Source organism: Medicago truncatula, chromosome 8, assembly GCF_003473485.1.
Source record: "Medicago truncatula cultivar Jemalong A17 chromosome 8, MtrunA17r5.0-ANR, whole genome shotgun sequence".
Lineage (NCBI taxonomy): Eukaryota > Viridiplantae > Streptophyta > Magnoliopsida > Fabales > Fabaceae > Medicago > Medicago truncatula.
In genome coordinates, this window is record NC_053049.1 from 4,432,762 (window position 1) to 4,448,617 (window position 15,856).

General features: G+C 34.2%; 2 protein-coding genes across 2 annotated transcripts; one reads left to right on the forward strand and one right to left on the reverse strand.

The window, feature by feature from the left end:
* Window positions 1–8,638: 8,638 nt before the first annotated feature.
* On the forward strand, window positions 8,639–15,045 carry LOC11431121 (protein PAF1 homolog). The gene is made up of 12 exons (XM_003626993.4): window positions 8,639–9,785; window positions 10,002–10,070; window positions 10,717–10,824; window positions 10,916–11,096; window positions 11,172–11,248; window positions 11,352–11,471; window positions 13,267–13,372; window positions 13,895–13,981; window positions 14,084–14,152; window positions 14,247–14,318; window positions 14,427–14,570; window positions 14,652–15,045. The coding sequence occupies exons 1-12, from the start codon at window positions 8,968–8,970 to the stop codon at window positions 14,781–14,783; spliced, it is 1,983 nt and encodes a 660-aa protein (XP_003627041.2). The 5' UTR covers window positions 8,639–8,967; the 3' UTR covers window positions 14,784–15,045.
* Window positions 11,487–12,591, reverse strand: LOC120577636 (photosystem II CP43 reaction center protein). Its single transcript, XM_039829371.1, has one exon. The coding sequence runs from the start codon at window positions 12,450–12,452 to the stop codon at window positions 11,508–11,510; it is 945 nt and encodes a 314-aa protein (XP_039685305.1). The 5' UTR covers window positions 12,453–12,591; the 3' UTR covers window positions 11,487–11,507.
* Window positions 15,046–15,856: the final 811 nt, after the last annotated feature.

Genomic DNA, 15,856 nt, shown 5'->3' on the forward strand with positions numbered 1-15,856 from the left:
TAAACATAGTTAGTTTGATGTGTTATAATTTGAAAGCAAAAAGATTTAATTTTTCCTTTTAATCAAAATCAAAATTTATAGGAAAAACATTGTTCATAATTTTCAAATATCATCGCAATAGATAGAGCAGAAAGACGAACACGTGAGTGTATGTCTTTTCACTGGTATGTATAATATTTATTGAAAATCCATATAATTCAAAAGTAATAAAAGAATACCTTGCCTTCCCCTTTGGCAGTTGATTTTACTAGGGATAGAAATGGGTTGTCATCTTACCGTTTCCCTTAGTTTTTCTTTTCTTTTTCTTGTTTTCTGTTGAAAATCCATATAATTCAAAAGTAATAAAAAAATTGTTTTTTAATAATATTATGTATTGGAAAGGCGGTAAAGGATGGAGTTCTGTTGGGTGCAAATTTAGTTGGGATGTTTCAGAGACCCCTTGATGCCTAACCTTTCTCTTGGCCTTATAAAAAAAAAAGTAATAAAAGAAAAAATATTGATCATATTATGACACGTAATTTTTTGATGATGACATAATCCCGTAATTTATTAAATAAACTCTTATTGAAAAAACAATTTATTTTTTTTAAAGAAATTCAAAAAACAAACTTATTACATAAACTATTAATATCTACCCAAAATATGAATTTAAATGGGTCCCTCAAATGGAAAGATGAATTGGACCCTTCAAATTAGTCGTAAAAAAAAACTACTTAAAATGTAAAATAAGTAAATCCCCCCTTCAAAAATAAATAAATAAATAATTCATAGTTATCTAAGTTGAAAAATTGTGTTTAAAATGAAAATAATGAGCACATGTAGGCATATATATATATATATATATATATATATATATATATATATATATATATAATTGATTAAAATGCATAATTTAATCAAATAATTTTCTAAAATTTCCTCTATCAATTTAATATTTAAAAAATGAATGACTTATCTATTTAGTGAATGAGAAAACTGAGAAACAAGTTAATAGTTTGAAATAAGGACAAAATTCATGTGAATTTCTTTATGTGTTTTTCATATGATTCTTAGCTAAAAATACTCTTTTTATGAGGGTTTATTTATGAACCATACGAAAATGCATCAAAGATTTTGTGCTAGAATAAATAAAGATAAAACTTAGGTGCATTTTCTTAAATGTTTTTTGTGTGTTATTTCACATCAAACATTCACAACTAACTATCATTTCTTAAATCCACAAATTTTTCAAAGTTTGTCATAACTACAAAAAATGAATTTTAATTATGTGTAGAATGCACCTAAGACTTGCCTTTAAAATAAAGAATTTTTAAAATGACAAATATTGGCTATTAGTTGTTAAAAAAGAACACAAAATATATAAATAAATAAAATATCAAATTAATATAACAGTAGTAATAGACTTATGAAGAAAAAAAAAATAGTAACAATAGTAATTAGGGATGCTAAAAAATTTATATGAATATTCATGGATAAAATCCACCATTTACATAAAGTGGATAGTTTAACATGTACACATAGATAAAATAAATTAATATTTCAAGTACTTTAAATTAATGATAATTAAGACGGACAGCTTGAGTAGACTTATTTTTTACAACTAATTCAAAACTCTTGTTAAATTCACTTTATTATTATCCTTCCTTAAATGTGAAATTATGTATTTTTCTTTTAATTTAAGGGTCCTGCTAACCGGTGCCTCTGGGGCACAGGTTAAGCATACCATAAAAGGGAATTATTACCATAAAAGGAAACTGTTTTTGACTTTATTATCAATTAATTACATAATTTCAATGCATTAACTACTATATAATTTCCTATTTTATATCCTTAACCAGTGCCCCGGAGGCACCGGTTAGCATTTCCCTTAATTTAATTAGTTTAAAGGGAGACCGCTTGATATTAATCGCATGTTTAATACTAGAGAAGTGTTATTTGGTGCGAGAGGGAAACTAACGAAAATTGACGAAGCATGATGTGTTTAGGGAAAATGATATGTGGTGCGAAATTGTCATTCGATGAGACACGACGAGAGCTAAATTTCAAAATATCACACCACCCCATGAATGCCACCAAAAGCTGAAGTTTTCCTTTGACCTTCCAATACAAACTAAACAAAGAGAAGTGCAATTTGGAGCGAGAGGGAAACTAACGAAAATTGACGAAGCATGATTTGTTTAGTTTGTATTGGAAGGTCAAAGGAAAAGTTCTGCTATTGGTGGCATACTGGCGGGTGGTGTGTGATATTGTGAAATTTAGCTTTCGTCGTTTCTCATCGAATGACAATTTCGCACCACATATCATTTTCCTTAATACTAATTACTAAGAACCGTTTGAACAACACCATTTGACTTGTTTAAAAACAATTATTTGCCTTAATCATTATTGACCGGTCAGAATGCAATTAAAATAATGAATTCATATCAAATATTAACCAATATATTCGTTGACATACTTTTAAGTCAATGAAAACTAGTATAAAACAAAGCATAAACATAAAATCAAAGTGGAAAAGACAAGAAAGAAGAAAAACAACACAAAATGAGTCAAGACTCCTCTCTCTTGTTGGTGCTTTTTGTTCTCTGTGTAACTTTCTCCAAAGTTATTGATGTTGATGTCATTTGCAAAGAAGCCTCCAATCAATCATATTGTTCAAATCTTCTCAACTCAAAGCCAGGAGGAGCAAAAGGTGCAGATCTTGTCGACCTTGCGCGATACACAATTGGAGCGACACATATAACCTAATCGGTAAATTGGAACAAAGTGCTGAAAATGATACGGTAGCAAACTATTATTATCGTTGTGATAATGATTTTTTGAGCAATGGTGGTAGTGTCAGTACTAAGGTTGGGGATGCACAGGTAGATTTGTATTACAAAAGGTATCCAGCCATGGCTAAAGAGTCGGCTGATATTATGAAATACATTCTTGATTGTATTGATAGTTTAAATAAACATCAAACTAGCCCTTTACTCACAACATATCTTGAAAATCTTCGACAAAGTGCTCAAGTTTTTCAAATTATCACAAAATATTTAAATCTTGAAAAATAAATTACTAGTAGTGATTTTAGAAGGGATAATAATTTTGGATTATTTCATAGTTATTTCATTTAGAGTTGTTCCTTTGAATTCTACTTTTCTCTATGAGGTCAAAACTCATAGAGAATAGTCTTGTAAAATGGTTATTAAGACCAATTTATTTAATAAAAATATTTTCCCTTCTCCATTCCTAACTAAAAATATTTTACTTTTATTTTAAAGGAATTCCAAAAAATTAGTAATAACTATTTAATTAGATACTTCATCACCTACCGTGCATTGGTTTGAGTATAACCAAAGTCCGATTCTTTTAACAATGTCTCCGGTTTGAGCATTCTTGATGGAAAAAATATGTTTGGAAGGAAAAACTCATTCAATAAAACTGGCAAGTCAAGTTCTCAGAATAAATAAAACGCGAAATTATTCATGAAACAACTGTATCTTACTCTCATAAAAATGAACGGTAAAGCAGAATAAAATATTTACCGGGTCAGTTGTAGCTATCATGCTTAATTTTGGCGCTGCATCTCATTAGTGGGGGGAATATTTTATTGACTATTTGGTATGTGCTAAATAGAGTGCCTAAATAAAGAACAAAATTTCTCATGAAATTTTGAAAAAAAGACAATCTATCTTGTCTTATTTTTAAACTTGGGATTGTTTGGCCTATTTTTGGATTCGAGAACTCAAGAGTGGAAAACTCACGAGTAGAGCCTGTGAATGTCCATTCCATTTAGTATGAATTTAATAAGAAAGCATATAGGTTTTACGACCTAAATGTTGATGTGATCATAGAATCAAACGATGATGATTTCTATGAAATTAAATTCCCCTTTAAATTAAGAAAATAGTGGGGGCACTGGTGGGGGCATTGCAACTGATCACAACGATCAGAAGCAGTGATAAGAACATCGAATCAGATGTAACAGAACCTCGAAGAGGTAAGAAAGAACTAGTTGCTAAGAAAGAGAATTTCCTTGGATCAATCTCGCTATATTGAGAAGATCTTGAGGAAATATAAATACTTTGACTGCAAACCTACTTGCACACCATATGATCCATGTGAAAAACTATTTAGGAACACTGGTGAAAGTGTGAGAGCATCATTGGTAACCTTAAGTATGCCATTGATTGCACTAGAACCAACATTGTCTATGTCATGGGAATGTTGTGCAGGTTTGTCGATAGACCTAGTAATGAGCATTGACAAGCTATTGATAGGGTCTCTAAAAAAAGGAACCATGAACCTTGGATTACATTATCAAAGGTTTTCTGTTGTCTTGGAAAGATACATAGATGCAAATTGGAACACCTTATTAGATGATTCCAAAAGGACCAGTGGATATATATTTATATACCATTAAATGAGGTGTTTCTCGGAAATATAAGAAACATAATATATTAGCTCGGTCTACTATGAAGTTCGAGAAGATAGCACTGGCAAAAACTAGTGAAGAAGCAAGTTGGTAAATATGCTTGCTAGCAAAGATTCCCTTATGGGAAAACAATTACCAGTTGTGTTGATCTATAGCGATAGTACCGCAACTATTGCAAAAATTGAGAACCGTTAATGTGACGGTAAGAGATGACAAAATTGTCAGAAGAAGCAGCATTGTTATAAAGTTACTCTCCATAGGGGCTGTAAGAGTTGATCACGTACACACTGATGAAAATTTAGCCGATCCTTTGACGAAAGGACTAGCTAGAAAGAAAGTCCATAACACATCGATGAAGATGGGACTAGTGCCTATGTAATCACTCATGATGGTAATCCGACCTAAATGACTGGAGATCCCAAGAAATAGGTTCAATGGGTAATAACAAGTTGTGAAGTGATATGAGGTGAACATGCTATAATAAATCATAAAAGAGGTTGAGTTAATATAAACTCTTAATGAGATCTATACTCTATGTGGAGTGGAGTACCTAGCTACAAGAGTACTCTTGATAGACTCACCTTTGTGAATGTGGAAGTGGGGGCCGCTTCCTATGGAATTCTATAGGAAAAATTCCTAGAGCGTTCACTAAACTGGGATTAACGTGCAGGGCCTTTAATGCACGGGCTTTTAAGAATACACCTAAGAAAAGGTTGTGTGTGGTTTGATGTCAGAGATAGAGTTCAAGACTACGAGTTGTAACGCCCTCTTTAAATTATTTGATTTATTTAATTATTTAATTGAGTATAAAATTTATTAAGAAGAGTTTAAAATATATTTATTTGATTATGTGATTTATTAAGTGGCTTATGTTGTTATTTAATAGATTAAGATTTGAAAATAGAAATAAGATTGAGTTGAGAGTTTGTTATGAGATTTTAGAGAGTTTTGGGGGAGAAAGAGAAATAAGATAAAATAGAAAAAGGGTTATAAATAGGAGAAACCTAGTTTAGAAAAAAACATAACGTACGATCAATTTTGGAGAAAAGGGAGAAAAAGCCGAGAGGAGGGAGAAGACCTAGGAGTGCTACGATTTTCATCTATAAGGTAAGGGTGGGACTAATATTCAATAATCTTAAGTCATTGATTCTGAAAATTGGATTTAACATGTTGTAGGTTTTAGTTTTTGATAATTTGGGATTTAGGGTTAAAAGTTATTATTTGATGATTTTCTAAAATAATGTTTTGGGTCAAGTTTTATATGGTTTTGAGTCTCTTTTGATGTATATAAATGTTTAGACAAACTTTTGGGATCAAATTTGGGCATAGGGAAGTTAAAATTGGGATTTTGGGGTGAAAAGTGTGTTTTTTTCCCGAGTTGCTCTCTGACAGCATGTCCTGTTTCATGTTCTTGCGTCTTTTTCACACGTTTCCGTTTTGAACTGGGTTTTGGTGTAAAAATGAAAGTTGTAGATAATTTTGTTAGCTTTCCAATGGCTTTGGTGTGGCGTAAAAATGAGTTTTGGTTTAGGAGTTATGATGAAAATACTCCAAGGAGGTCTTAGTGAATTTTTATGAATTTCAGCACAACTTTGTCCGAATTTGAAATGAAAACTGGTATTGATTGGTACAGAATTGGTCTTAGGTGTAAACACGAAAGTTGTAGGTATAAATGTTAGCTTTCTAATGCCGTTCGCTTGACTTCAAAATGATTTATAGAACTAGAGTTATAGTCAAATTACTGCACGTAGGTCGCAGTGAATAATTGTATATGATTGATGAATTAGTATATGAATGTATATGTTGTGAATACGATATTGTCCATGATTGATGAAGTGTTATATGTATATATGATGTTTTAAGATGTTGATTATTATTTGATGTTGTTATACTGTGATATAATTGTATATGCATTACTTGAACTATATGTGAATAATTGAGACGTTGTTGACTTGCATTTGATATTATTATGTCATGCTGTTTTTGTATCTTGTTGTGTTGCTGTTGTTATTTAACTAAGCTGCATGAGTCGGTCTAAGTTGATTAAGATGATGAAGTTCCAAATTATTGGATTATATAAGAGGTTGTCGATTTAAGATGTTAAGAGGTCGAGTCCATGCATTAGCATTTCATTGTTGGGGGCTTGATGCCCTGGAGCCTTTGCTCAATTAAGTTGAGGGCTTGATGCCCTGGGAGCCTTTTTACGCTCAAATAAAGTTGAGGGCTTGATGCCCTGGAGCCTATTTACGCTCAAAGATTGGTACCACATGCATGATTAGAAGATTAAGTTGCATAGTCAAGAGGTTAAGTTGTCAAGTTGTCAAGTTATCAAGTTGTCGAGTTGTTAAGTTGTTAAATCATGAAATTGTTTAAAGCTGTGATTCTTTATATGAACTATTAAAGAAGTGAATTATGATATATTATTATCTATGATGAATATTATGATGATTACATGATGTTGTCTATGAGTTGTTAAATATGATTGATGATGCTTATGTTGTTAAATGTAATTGATGAATTATATGCTTAATATTATTGTTTGTGAAATCTCACCCCTTCTGTTTGCCCACCATGGGTAACTAACAGGTAACCAAGAATAGTTGATGTCGTGTGAGCTTTCCTTCTCGTGTGTCTTAGGTGCTCTGATACGTAACGGGATGGGAACTTTGTTATTGCTTTTCTATTCCTTACGTATTGTTTTTGAAGATTTATGACTATGTTTATAGATTGGATTTTTATGCGACATTTATGAAGAGGCCTTCGTGCCAAAGACTGTTTTAGTTATTGAAATAAATTCCGCTGCGAAGTATTAAAGATCTTGTATTTGAATTTTAAAGGATAAATAGTTATTTATTCAGTTTATGATTTTAAGAAAAGAATGTGACATTCCGTTTATGTTGAAAAACTCTGATTATTTATGCGAAATTTTTATGTTGGGAAAACGGGGTGTTACACGAGTCACTCTAGTAAAATCTGAATCTTATTCATTACGCAAAGGTTCAAGTCATAGACACCTTCGCTTATGCACAACCTTAGAAGACAAAGGTTCAAGTCGTAAGACTATTCAATCTTGATAGAAACCTCTGAGTCATTTTTTAAAATTTAAGTGGTGGATTGTTGGAACACATAGTGTGTATTATGGGAATAAAAATAAAATTCACATGTCAACTTTCTTTTTATTGCTTATTTACGAGGAGATGTCAAATCATTAATTTTGTAACGGTCAATTGATCTTGGTTGTTGGATTTGAACTAATCATTGGCTCCTCATCTATAACTAGAGCACTCTTCCTCACTTCTACTCACCCCAAAAGTTCTCTTGAGTTGTCAAAGAACTTTTCTCTCTTCTCCCTCCTTTAGCTTGTGTTGACGAGCTATTCTTTTCCTCTCCCTCTTTTTCTGTCCTTCGGACTTAAAGAGTGTTCTTAAGGTCATAGTCCCTTTGGTTTAAAATGTCCCTTCGGAATAAGAATGGTCTTAAGAACATAGTCCCTTCGGTAAAATTCGTCCCTTCAGAAATAAAAGTATTCTTAAGATCATAGTCCCTTTTGAGAAAAATTGTCCCTTCGAAAAATAAGAATGATCTTAAGAATATAGTTCATCTTTTTATATTTTATGCCCTTGGAGAAGTTAGAGGTTAGAGTGGTGGAGACACCATATAAGAGTGGTCCTAGTACCATATAAGAGTAGTCTTAGTACCATAATAGAATGGTATCAATACCATATTGAAATGGTCTTAGTAATAGGACTCTGATACAGTTGTAGCTGGACTGTTTTATCCTAGGGACGTAGTGGTTGATAGTCTACTTGCACAATTTTGAGCAGTGCCATGAAACGTCTTAAAGAGAGCGACCTAGTCCGTGACTCAGCCTAGTAATCTCTTCGGTGACTGAAAAAATATTTTTAACTAATTTTGACTATTGTTCTAACAATAAAAGGTGAAGATTCTTTGGCAGAGTCCCCTTGCATGTTTGGGGATTTGACTGGTGTTTATTTTCATTAATACTTTACTCTTCGGGACTATTTGATGTAACTATTTATTCGCTCCTTATGCTAAGGTGCAAAATTTTTTATGATTAATATATATATCATTTTGGCTTGTTAAAAAAAGAAGAAAAGAAAAAAAAAACCAGAGTCTTTAAAAAAAAATCAAAATTGGAGTGACACACATACATAAAAAAGTAAAACATTATTGAAAATAAATTAAGAAGTAACATATGATATGACATATATTTTGATCCATGTTTCTGAAATAAACCGTGAAGCTCAAAAAATTACTCACTGTTCTTTTTCCCTCTTTCATCTCCATTGTTATTCCAATTTCTTCGATCTATCTCAATCTCAATTTCTTCGTTATCATAGATTTGAATTCTTCATCTTCTACACTTCAATCCTAAACGGTAGCACTTCAAATCTTCAATCGTAAACGGTAACCTCGTTTTGATTTGTTAATTTATCATTCTAGGGTTTATAAATTTGTGAACAGAGTTCAAAAAGTTAACCCTAACCCTAGTGATTATTGATTTGATTTTTGAATAATTATTATAAGGAATGGCCTCTTATAGGCCTTTCCCTCCTCCGGCGAGTCAAAACCCTATCGCACCACCACCTCCGCCGCCGCAACAACGGCCAAGTAATTGGGGTGGTTACGGTTACAGTGGTGTTGTTGAAATACCACCTCAAAATTCAAACTTTCAACATCACCAGCATCAAGTTCAGCATCATCATGTTCCTCATGCTCCTCCTCCACCGCCACCGTCGAATTATTATCCATATCAGCCACCGCCACCACCTCCTCCACCAGATAATTCGTATCAGCCACCACCACCGCCACCGGGTTCTATGTATTATCCTTCTAATAATAATCAATACAATCATCAACAACAGCAACAACAGCCACCACCACCACCTCCGCCACCAGGTTCTTCAATGCCACCTCCACCGCCTCCTCCAGCCTCGCCACCACCTCCTCCTCCGACAAAAAATGAAGTAGAGAGGGTAGACAATAAAGGGTCATTGGGTAAACGCGACCGCGATGGAGTTTCACATTCGCATAAACAGCATCAGAAGTCTTCTCATGCTCATCCTCCAAGGAGAGTTGAGACAGAGGAAGAGAAGAGAATGAGGAAGAAGAAGGAGTATGAGAAGCACAGGCAAGAGGAAAAGCATAGGCACCAGCAGAAGCAGTTGAAAGAATCACAGAATAGTGTGTTGCAAAAGACTCAGATGGTGTCATCTGGGGGAGCTGGAAAGGTGCACGGTTCAATTGCCGGGTCTCGAATGGGAGATAAGAGAGCTACTCCGTTGTTGGGTGGCGAGAGGGTTGAAAATAGGTTGAAAAAGCCTACAACTTTTTTGTGTAAGCTCAGGTGAGAATTTTCATGATAGGGTAGTTAATTGGGTTAATTTTTTCTTTTTAAACAAAATAAATGCTAGTGTATGTAAGAATAGTTATCCAAGTAAACATGTTATTGAAGTGTTTTTAGTGTTCTTAACTTTCTTGCATTTGTAAAGCTTTAATCTGATCTAGTGTTTTGGTGTTTACTTCCAGTACTGACAATGTTATATTTTTATTCTCATTCAAGGTTTCGAAATGAGCTTCCGGATCCAACTGCACAACCTAAGCTAATGGCATTCAAGAAAGATAAAGATCAGTATGTTAACTCATTCCCATGTTTTCCATTAGTATATAGCTACCAAAACCTATATTAGATATATTTTCTTTCACTATAATAACAAAACCTATATTGCAATGCCAACTAGTGGGTGGTTGGTAAGTGTTCAAAAGGATAACTGATACCTGAACAAGAAACATAAAATGGTTGATTTTTTATGGGGAATTTGTAGCTAGGATGGTATAATTCTGGTATTTAATGACATTTGCCCTAAAGAAAGTAATTTGTGACTGTCTGATTGAAATGTCACACGAGTTAGTCTTTTCATATTGATCCATCATGCTAGATTCAATAGTTTTATTAAGTATTTTGTTCTGGGGGGATGAGGTGTGTTTGTGTGCGTGTTTGTATGCGTGCATACACACACTGTTTTACCATTTCGTTAGCAGACAAGGGGAAACTATAGAGGAGGTAAAAGATATTATTTTTCAAATGGACATCCCTATAAGATGTCAACAGTTTGCGTGTAAGGAACTGATATTTATGGATTTTGAAGCTTTATGGGTATATGTGATGCACTGATCACCATTGTTTTATTTGAAAACTTTATTTTGATGATGCTTTCTAAATTAAGTTTCTTGATTTGTATGTGCTTCTTATGAACAAGTGTATGATTGTTGTCCAGATATGCAAAATATACAATAACATCTCTGGAGAAAATGTACAAACCCAAACTCTTTGTGGAGCCAGATCTAGGGATACCTCTGGACCTGCTTGATCTCAGTGTTTACAAGTATTATCCTCGTTCCCTTTTATAAATTTGAATGCATATACATCAATGAATAATACTGAATGAGTAGGTCTGATGAACTCTTTTTGTACAGTCCTCCCAGTGTCCGCCCACCTCTTGCTCCTGAAGATGAAGATTTATTGCGAGATGATGAAGCTGTTACTCCTTTGAAAAAAGATGGTATTAAAAGAAAAGAGAGACCTACTGATAAAGGTGTAGCATGGCTTGTTAAAACACAATATATATCGCCTTTAAGCATGGAATCGGCCAAACAGGTATTAGGCATATATGTTGATATAGGGATGAATTGCTATCTCTACAACCAACAACTTATAAACATATTATTGTAGTCCTTAACTGAAAAACAAGCTAAGGAGCTTAGAGAGAAGAAGGGAGGCCGCAGTCTTCTGGAAAATCTTAACAATAGGTATGTATATGCCAACTTATCTATCCAAAGTCAATTTTAGACATAAATTAATTTGCAGAAGTAATTATCATTGTCTAACTTGTTATTGTATTCTCTCTTTTAGGGATAGACGAATGAGGGAAATTGAAGCATCATTTGAAGCAGCTAAGTCACAACCTGTTCATGCAACTAAAAAAGAGTTGTATCCTGTTGAGTTTATGCCATTGTTGCCTGATTTTGATAGGTACGGCTCCATACATACCTTCCATAAGTCATATTATTACTCACTAGGATAAGCAGTATTATTAAACCAGACAAAGCAACAAGCTATAAAACCAAAAAGGGATAAAGCTGCTAAACTATAAGACAAGTAAGCTTCTCCAGACCATACTAGTGCACGACGAGCCCATGCAAAGGGTTTAGTTAAGATATGCCAGATTCCACCAAGTATACAAATGGAACCCAACCATACATGCCCTCCAATTATGTCTTCCAAATCGTCCACACTAACAATCCACCCCTCTCCCCCAAAAGGAGATTTTAGTAAATAACCCAATATAATACTTGGACTAAGGGTTAAGTTGGTAATTTTTCTTACATCCCCCCCTCCTGGAGCCCAGGTATCATATATACCTCCAAAATAAGAAGCCTTAAATACTAGAAGAAAAGCCCCTATCCCTAACAAAATTAAGTGAATACCTAAAATAGTAGTCATTTTATTTCTATCTTTCCATACATAACCAAAGAATGGAAAAGATTCTTCAAGAGTCTCAGGTCCCAGAAGTGCATGATAAATACCGCCAAAGCCCAATACTGCAGAAGAAATTAAGTGAAGTACTCCAGAGACAAAGTATGGAAAGGTGTCTATAACTTCCCCTCCAGGACCTACCCCCCAACCTAGAGTAGCTAGATGGGGAAGTAAAATTAATCCTTGTTCATACATGGGCTTCTCGGGTACGAAATGAGCGACTTCAAATAGGTTCATTGCTCCGGCCCAGAATACTATTAATCCGGCATGGGCTACATGGGCCCCCAGTAGTTTACCGGATAAATTGATAAGTCGGGCATTCCCGGCCCACCAAGCAAAACCGGTAGTTTCTTGGTCACGGCCCGTTAAAGCTAAAGTTCCATTAAAGAGCGTTTCCACGTGGTAGAACCTCCTCAGGGAATATAAGGTTTTCATGAGGCTGATCTTGAGCCGCCATCCACGCACGAATACCTTCATTTAAGAGAATATTTTTGGTGTAGAAAGTCTCAAATTCAGGATCTTCCGCTGCGCGGATTTCTTGAGAAACGAAGTCATAGGCACGTAGGTTCAGGGCCAGACCGACTACTCCAAGAGCACTCATCCATAAACCAGTTACTGGTACAAATAACATAAAGAAATGTAACCAACGTTTATTGGAAAAAGCAACCCCAAAGATTTGGGACCAAAAGCGGTTAGCGGTGACCATTGAATAAGTTTCTTCCGCTTGAGTTGGGTTAAAAGCACGGAATGTATTTGCGCCATCACCATCTTCAAATAACGTATTTTCTACGGTAGCACCATGAATAGCGCATAGTAGGGCAGCGCCCAATACACCAGCAACTCCCATCATATGAAATGGGTTTAATGTCCAATTATGAAACCCTTGGAAAAATAGAATGAATCGAAATATAGCTGCTACACCAAAACTAGGCGCAAAGAACCAACCAGACTGACCCAGTGGATAAATCAGGAATACAGAAACAAAAACAGCAATTGGACCGGAGAATGCGATTGCATTATAAGGGCGCAATTGAACAGATCGAGCAAGTTCAAATTGACGTAACATAAAACCTATTAATCCGAAAGCACCGTGGAGAGCAACAAAAGTCCACATTTTATTACTTACCTTCCATAAGTCATATTATTACTTACCCTGGTGTGTTCTATTAATCACCCATTTTTTTGTTGTATGGAAATCCAATCTTTTGATACTGTAAGACGGAAACTGCTTCACAGCATTCGTATATTTGTTCATATTAATTAAGTTATTGTCTATTGTTCTGCCTGGCAGGTATGATGATCAGTTTGTCATTGCTGCATTTGATAATGCTCCAACAGTTGATTCAGAAGTGTACAATAAGTTGGACAAATCTGTTCGTGATATCTCTGAATCAAGGGTAAGCTATGTTGCAGTGATGCATGTAGTCTTCATCAGTAACTCAATATTCTTTTTGCCTGTTTCATGAAGTTTAAAATCCAGGAAATGCTGGGAAAGATTTGAAAGTTATACAGTAGACGGTATAAAAAGGAATTGCATTGTTACTATAACCAATTGTAACTCTATATTCATTAAATGTCTTCTTAATTTGCTCTTGTAGTTTGACTTACTATGTAGTGGAGTGGAACTATAATTCTGAAATATTGTCTATAAGGTTGTTTACTTGGTAGGATAGCGATTGACTCAATTACACTATTAACGTTCAATTAAAATGAGAAATCCTGTATGATAAATCCCATTACTGAGATGTAGTTTTTGGTCGTTAATTTCATACTTGATTGGTGTTCTTCCGGTTATGTATGTGTTTTGCAAGCAACGACTTATGAAATATATAAGTGGTTGTTTTTTGGTTACACTGTCAATCAATGGTGTTGGCTGCTGAATGTTGTTAGGTTGACTCCTATTATTTTGTGGTCTGCAGGCAGTAATGAAAAGTTATGTTGCAACAAGCTCAGATCCTGCAAATCCTGAGAAATTTTTGGCATACATGGTCCCACAACCAGGAGAGGTATGCATTACTTTTTGACTGGATTCCAAATTTGAAGTACTGGTTATTTAAAAAAAAAAAATGTTTCTAACATTTGGGCTTATATAAACTTCGTTATGGCAGTTGTCAAAAGATATATATGATGAAGATGAAGACGTCTCTTATTCTTGGGTTCGCGAGTATCATTGGGATGTATGTCAGAATATTTTCAAAATTCCATTCATTAACTGCTAAAGAAATTCCCCATTCAACACTTTTGTGACATTTTCTTTCCATTCCTAATTAGGTTCGAGGTGACGATGCAGATGACCCCACAACATTCTTAGTTTCATTTGATGAGTCAGAAGCTCGTTATTTGGTATTTCCTGGAGCCAATGTCTATTTCTTTCTCAGCTTTCCTACTTGGCATGTTGTTTCTTAATCGTTCAGCATCAACGTGTTAATTTTATAGTAATTTGATGTGCAGCCTCTTCCGACTAAACTTGTTTTAAGAAAAAAGAGGGCTAAAGAGGGAAGATCGGGCGATGAGGTTGAGCAATTTCCAGCTCCTTCTAGAGTGACTGTGAGGAGAAGACCAAACGTTGCTGCAATTGAGCTGAAGGATTCTGAGGTATGGCAACCATTTTATCTTTAAGCTTGCCATTTTATTTGAATTCGCGAAATAATTCCCTATATATGTGTTCCTTTCAAGGTTTATACAAGGTTAAAGGGCAATTCATCAAAGAACCTAGACATGGATGACGATCTCGACGACCAACATGGGGATGCAGATCACCATGATAACTTCCAATCTAGTGGAGCAGAAGATGAAATGTCCGAATGATTATTTGGTGCAGATGCCACTACCTTAAGCAAATTTGTTCAATGAAGTTGGTTGTTGGATTGGCCATGGATCGCTGAGTTTGTATGTGTTCTAATGAAGGTTAAATAATGACAAATCTCATTTTTTATGTCTAATTTAACCTAATGCATATACTTTGAGATTGTAGGCAGCTGTTAAATTAACAGAGATTTTGTTTACACACGTTTATAATAGAAAATGTCGAGAAATAATGAAATTTTAAAGCATGTTAGTCTCCATGGAATCCTGTCATTGCCCTGAATTTTTGTGAACATTTTTAGCACTCTCGAGACTCAATTATAATGTCCTTGCCCATTTCTCCTTGCACTCCAATATATACGTGTTTATATTTTTTTTTTTGACAAGACGTGTTCAATTTTTTTTTTTGAAGGGTGGATTCATAATTTTTATTGTTAGGTTCGAACTTATATAAAGTTTCTAGTTTAATAATATCGACTTTGACAATTAAGTTAGGTGTTGACTTTCATTGTTATTGGCACAAATTTTGAACACGCGCCAACTCCATGGAGAGACATTCGGTCATAGTTCACTGGTCCGTGTATGACAGTCATGGTGACCAATTGAACATGTTGAATTTCTTCCATCAAAATTGAACACGTTAAATTGATATATACCGACAACTTCAATAAATTGAAACAATTGAGTTCATTTTTAGAGGGAAATAAAAACAAAAGATTTACCATATCTTAAAAATTATACTATATTGCAATGAATATTCGAAAGTTATAATTGTTAGGCATTTTAAGAGAATAAATGACCACTTGACAAAATTAGTAATCATCAACACATTTTTATAATTTCATAATCATAACAATATATCACTTAATTTACAATAGCATATAGATAATGCCAGCTTGGACAAAAAAAATAAGGTGATTGACAGAATGGTTCAACCATGTCTGTATATACTACTTTTTTTTTTTTGTTAAACTCTAGACTCTCCACTTCTGCACACAAATTATGTGAATTAAACCATTAGACTATTTAACTTTTTTTTTTTCCTTTCTTTTTTACCAATTCTCAGCTTGAAATGA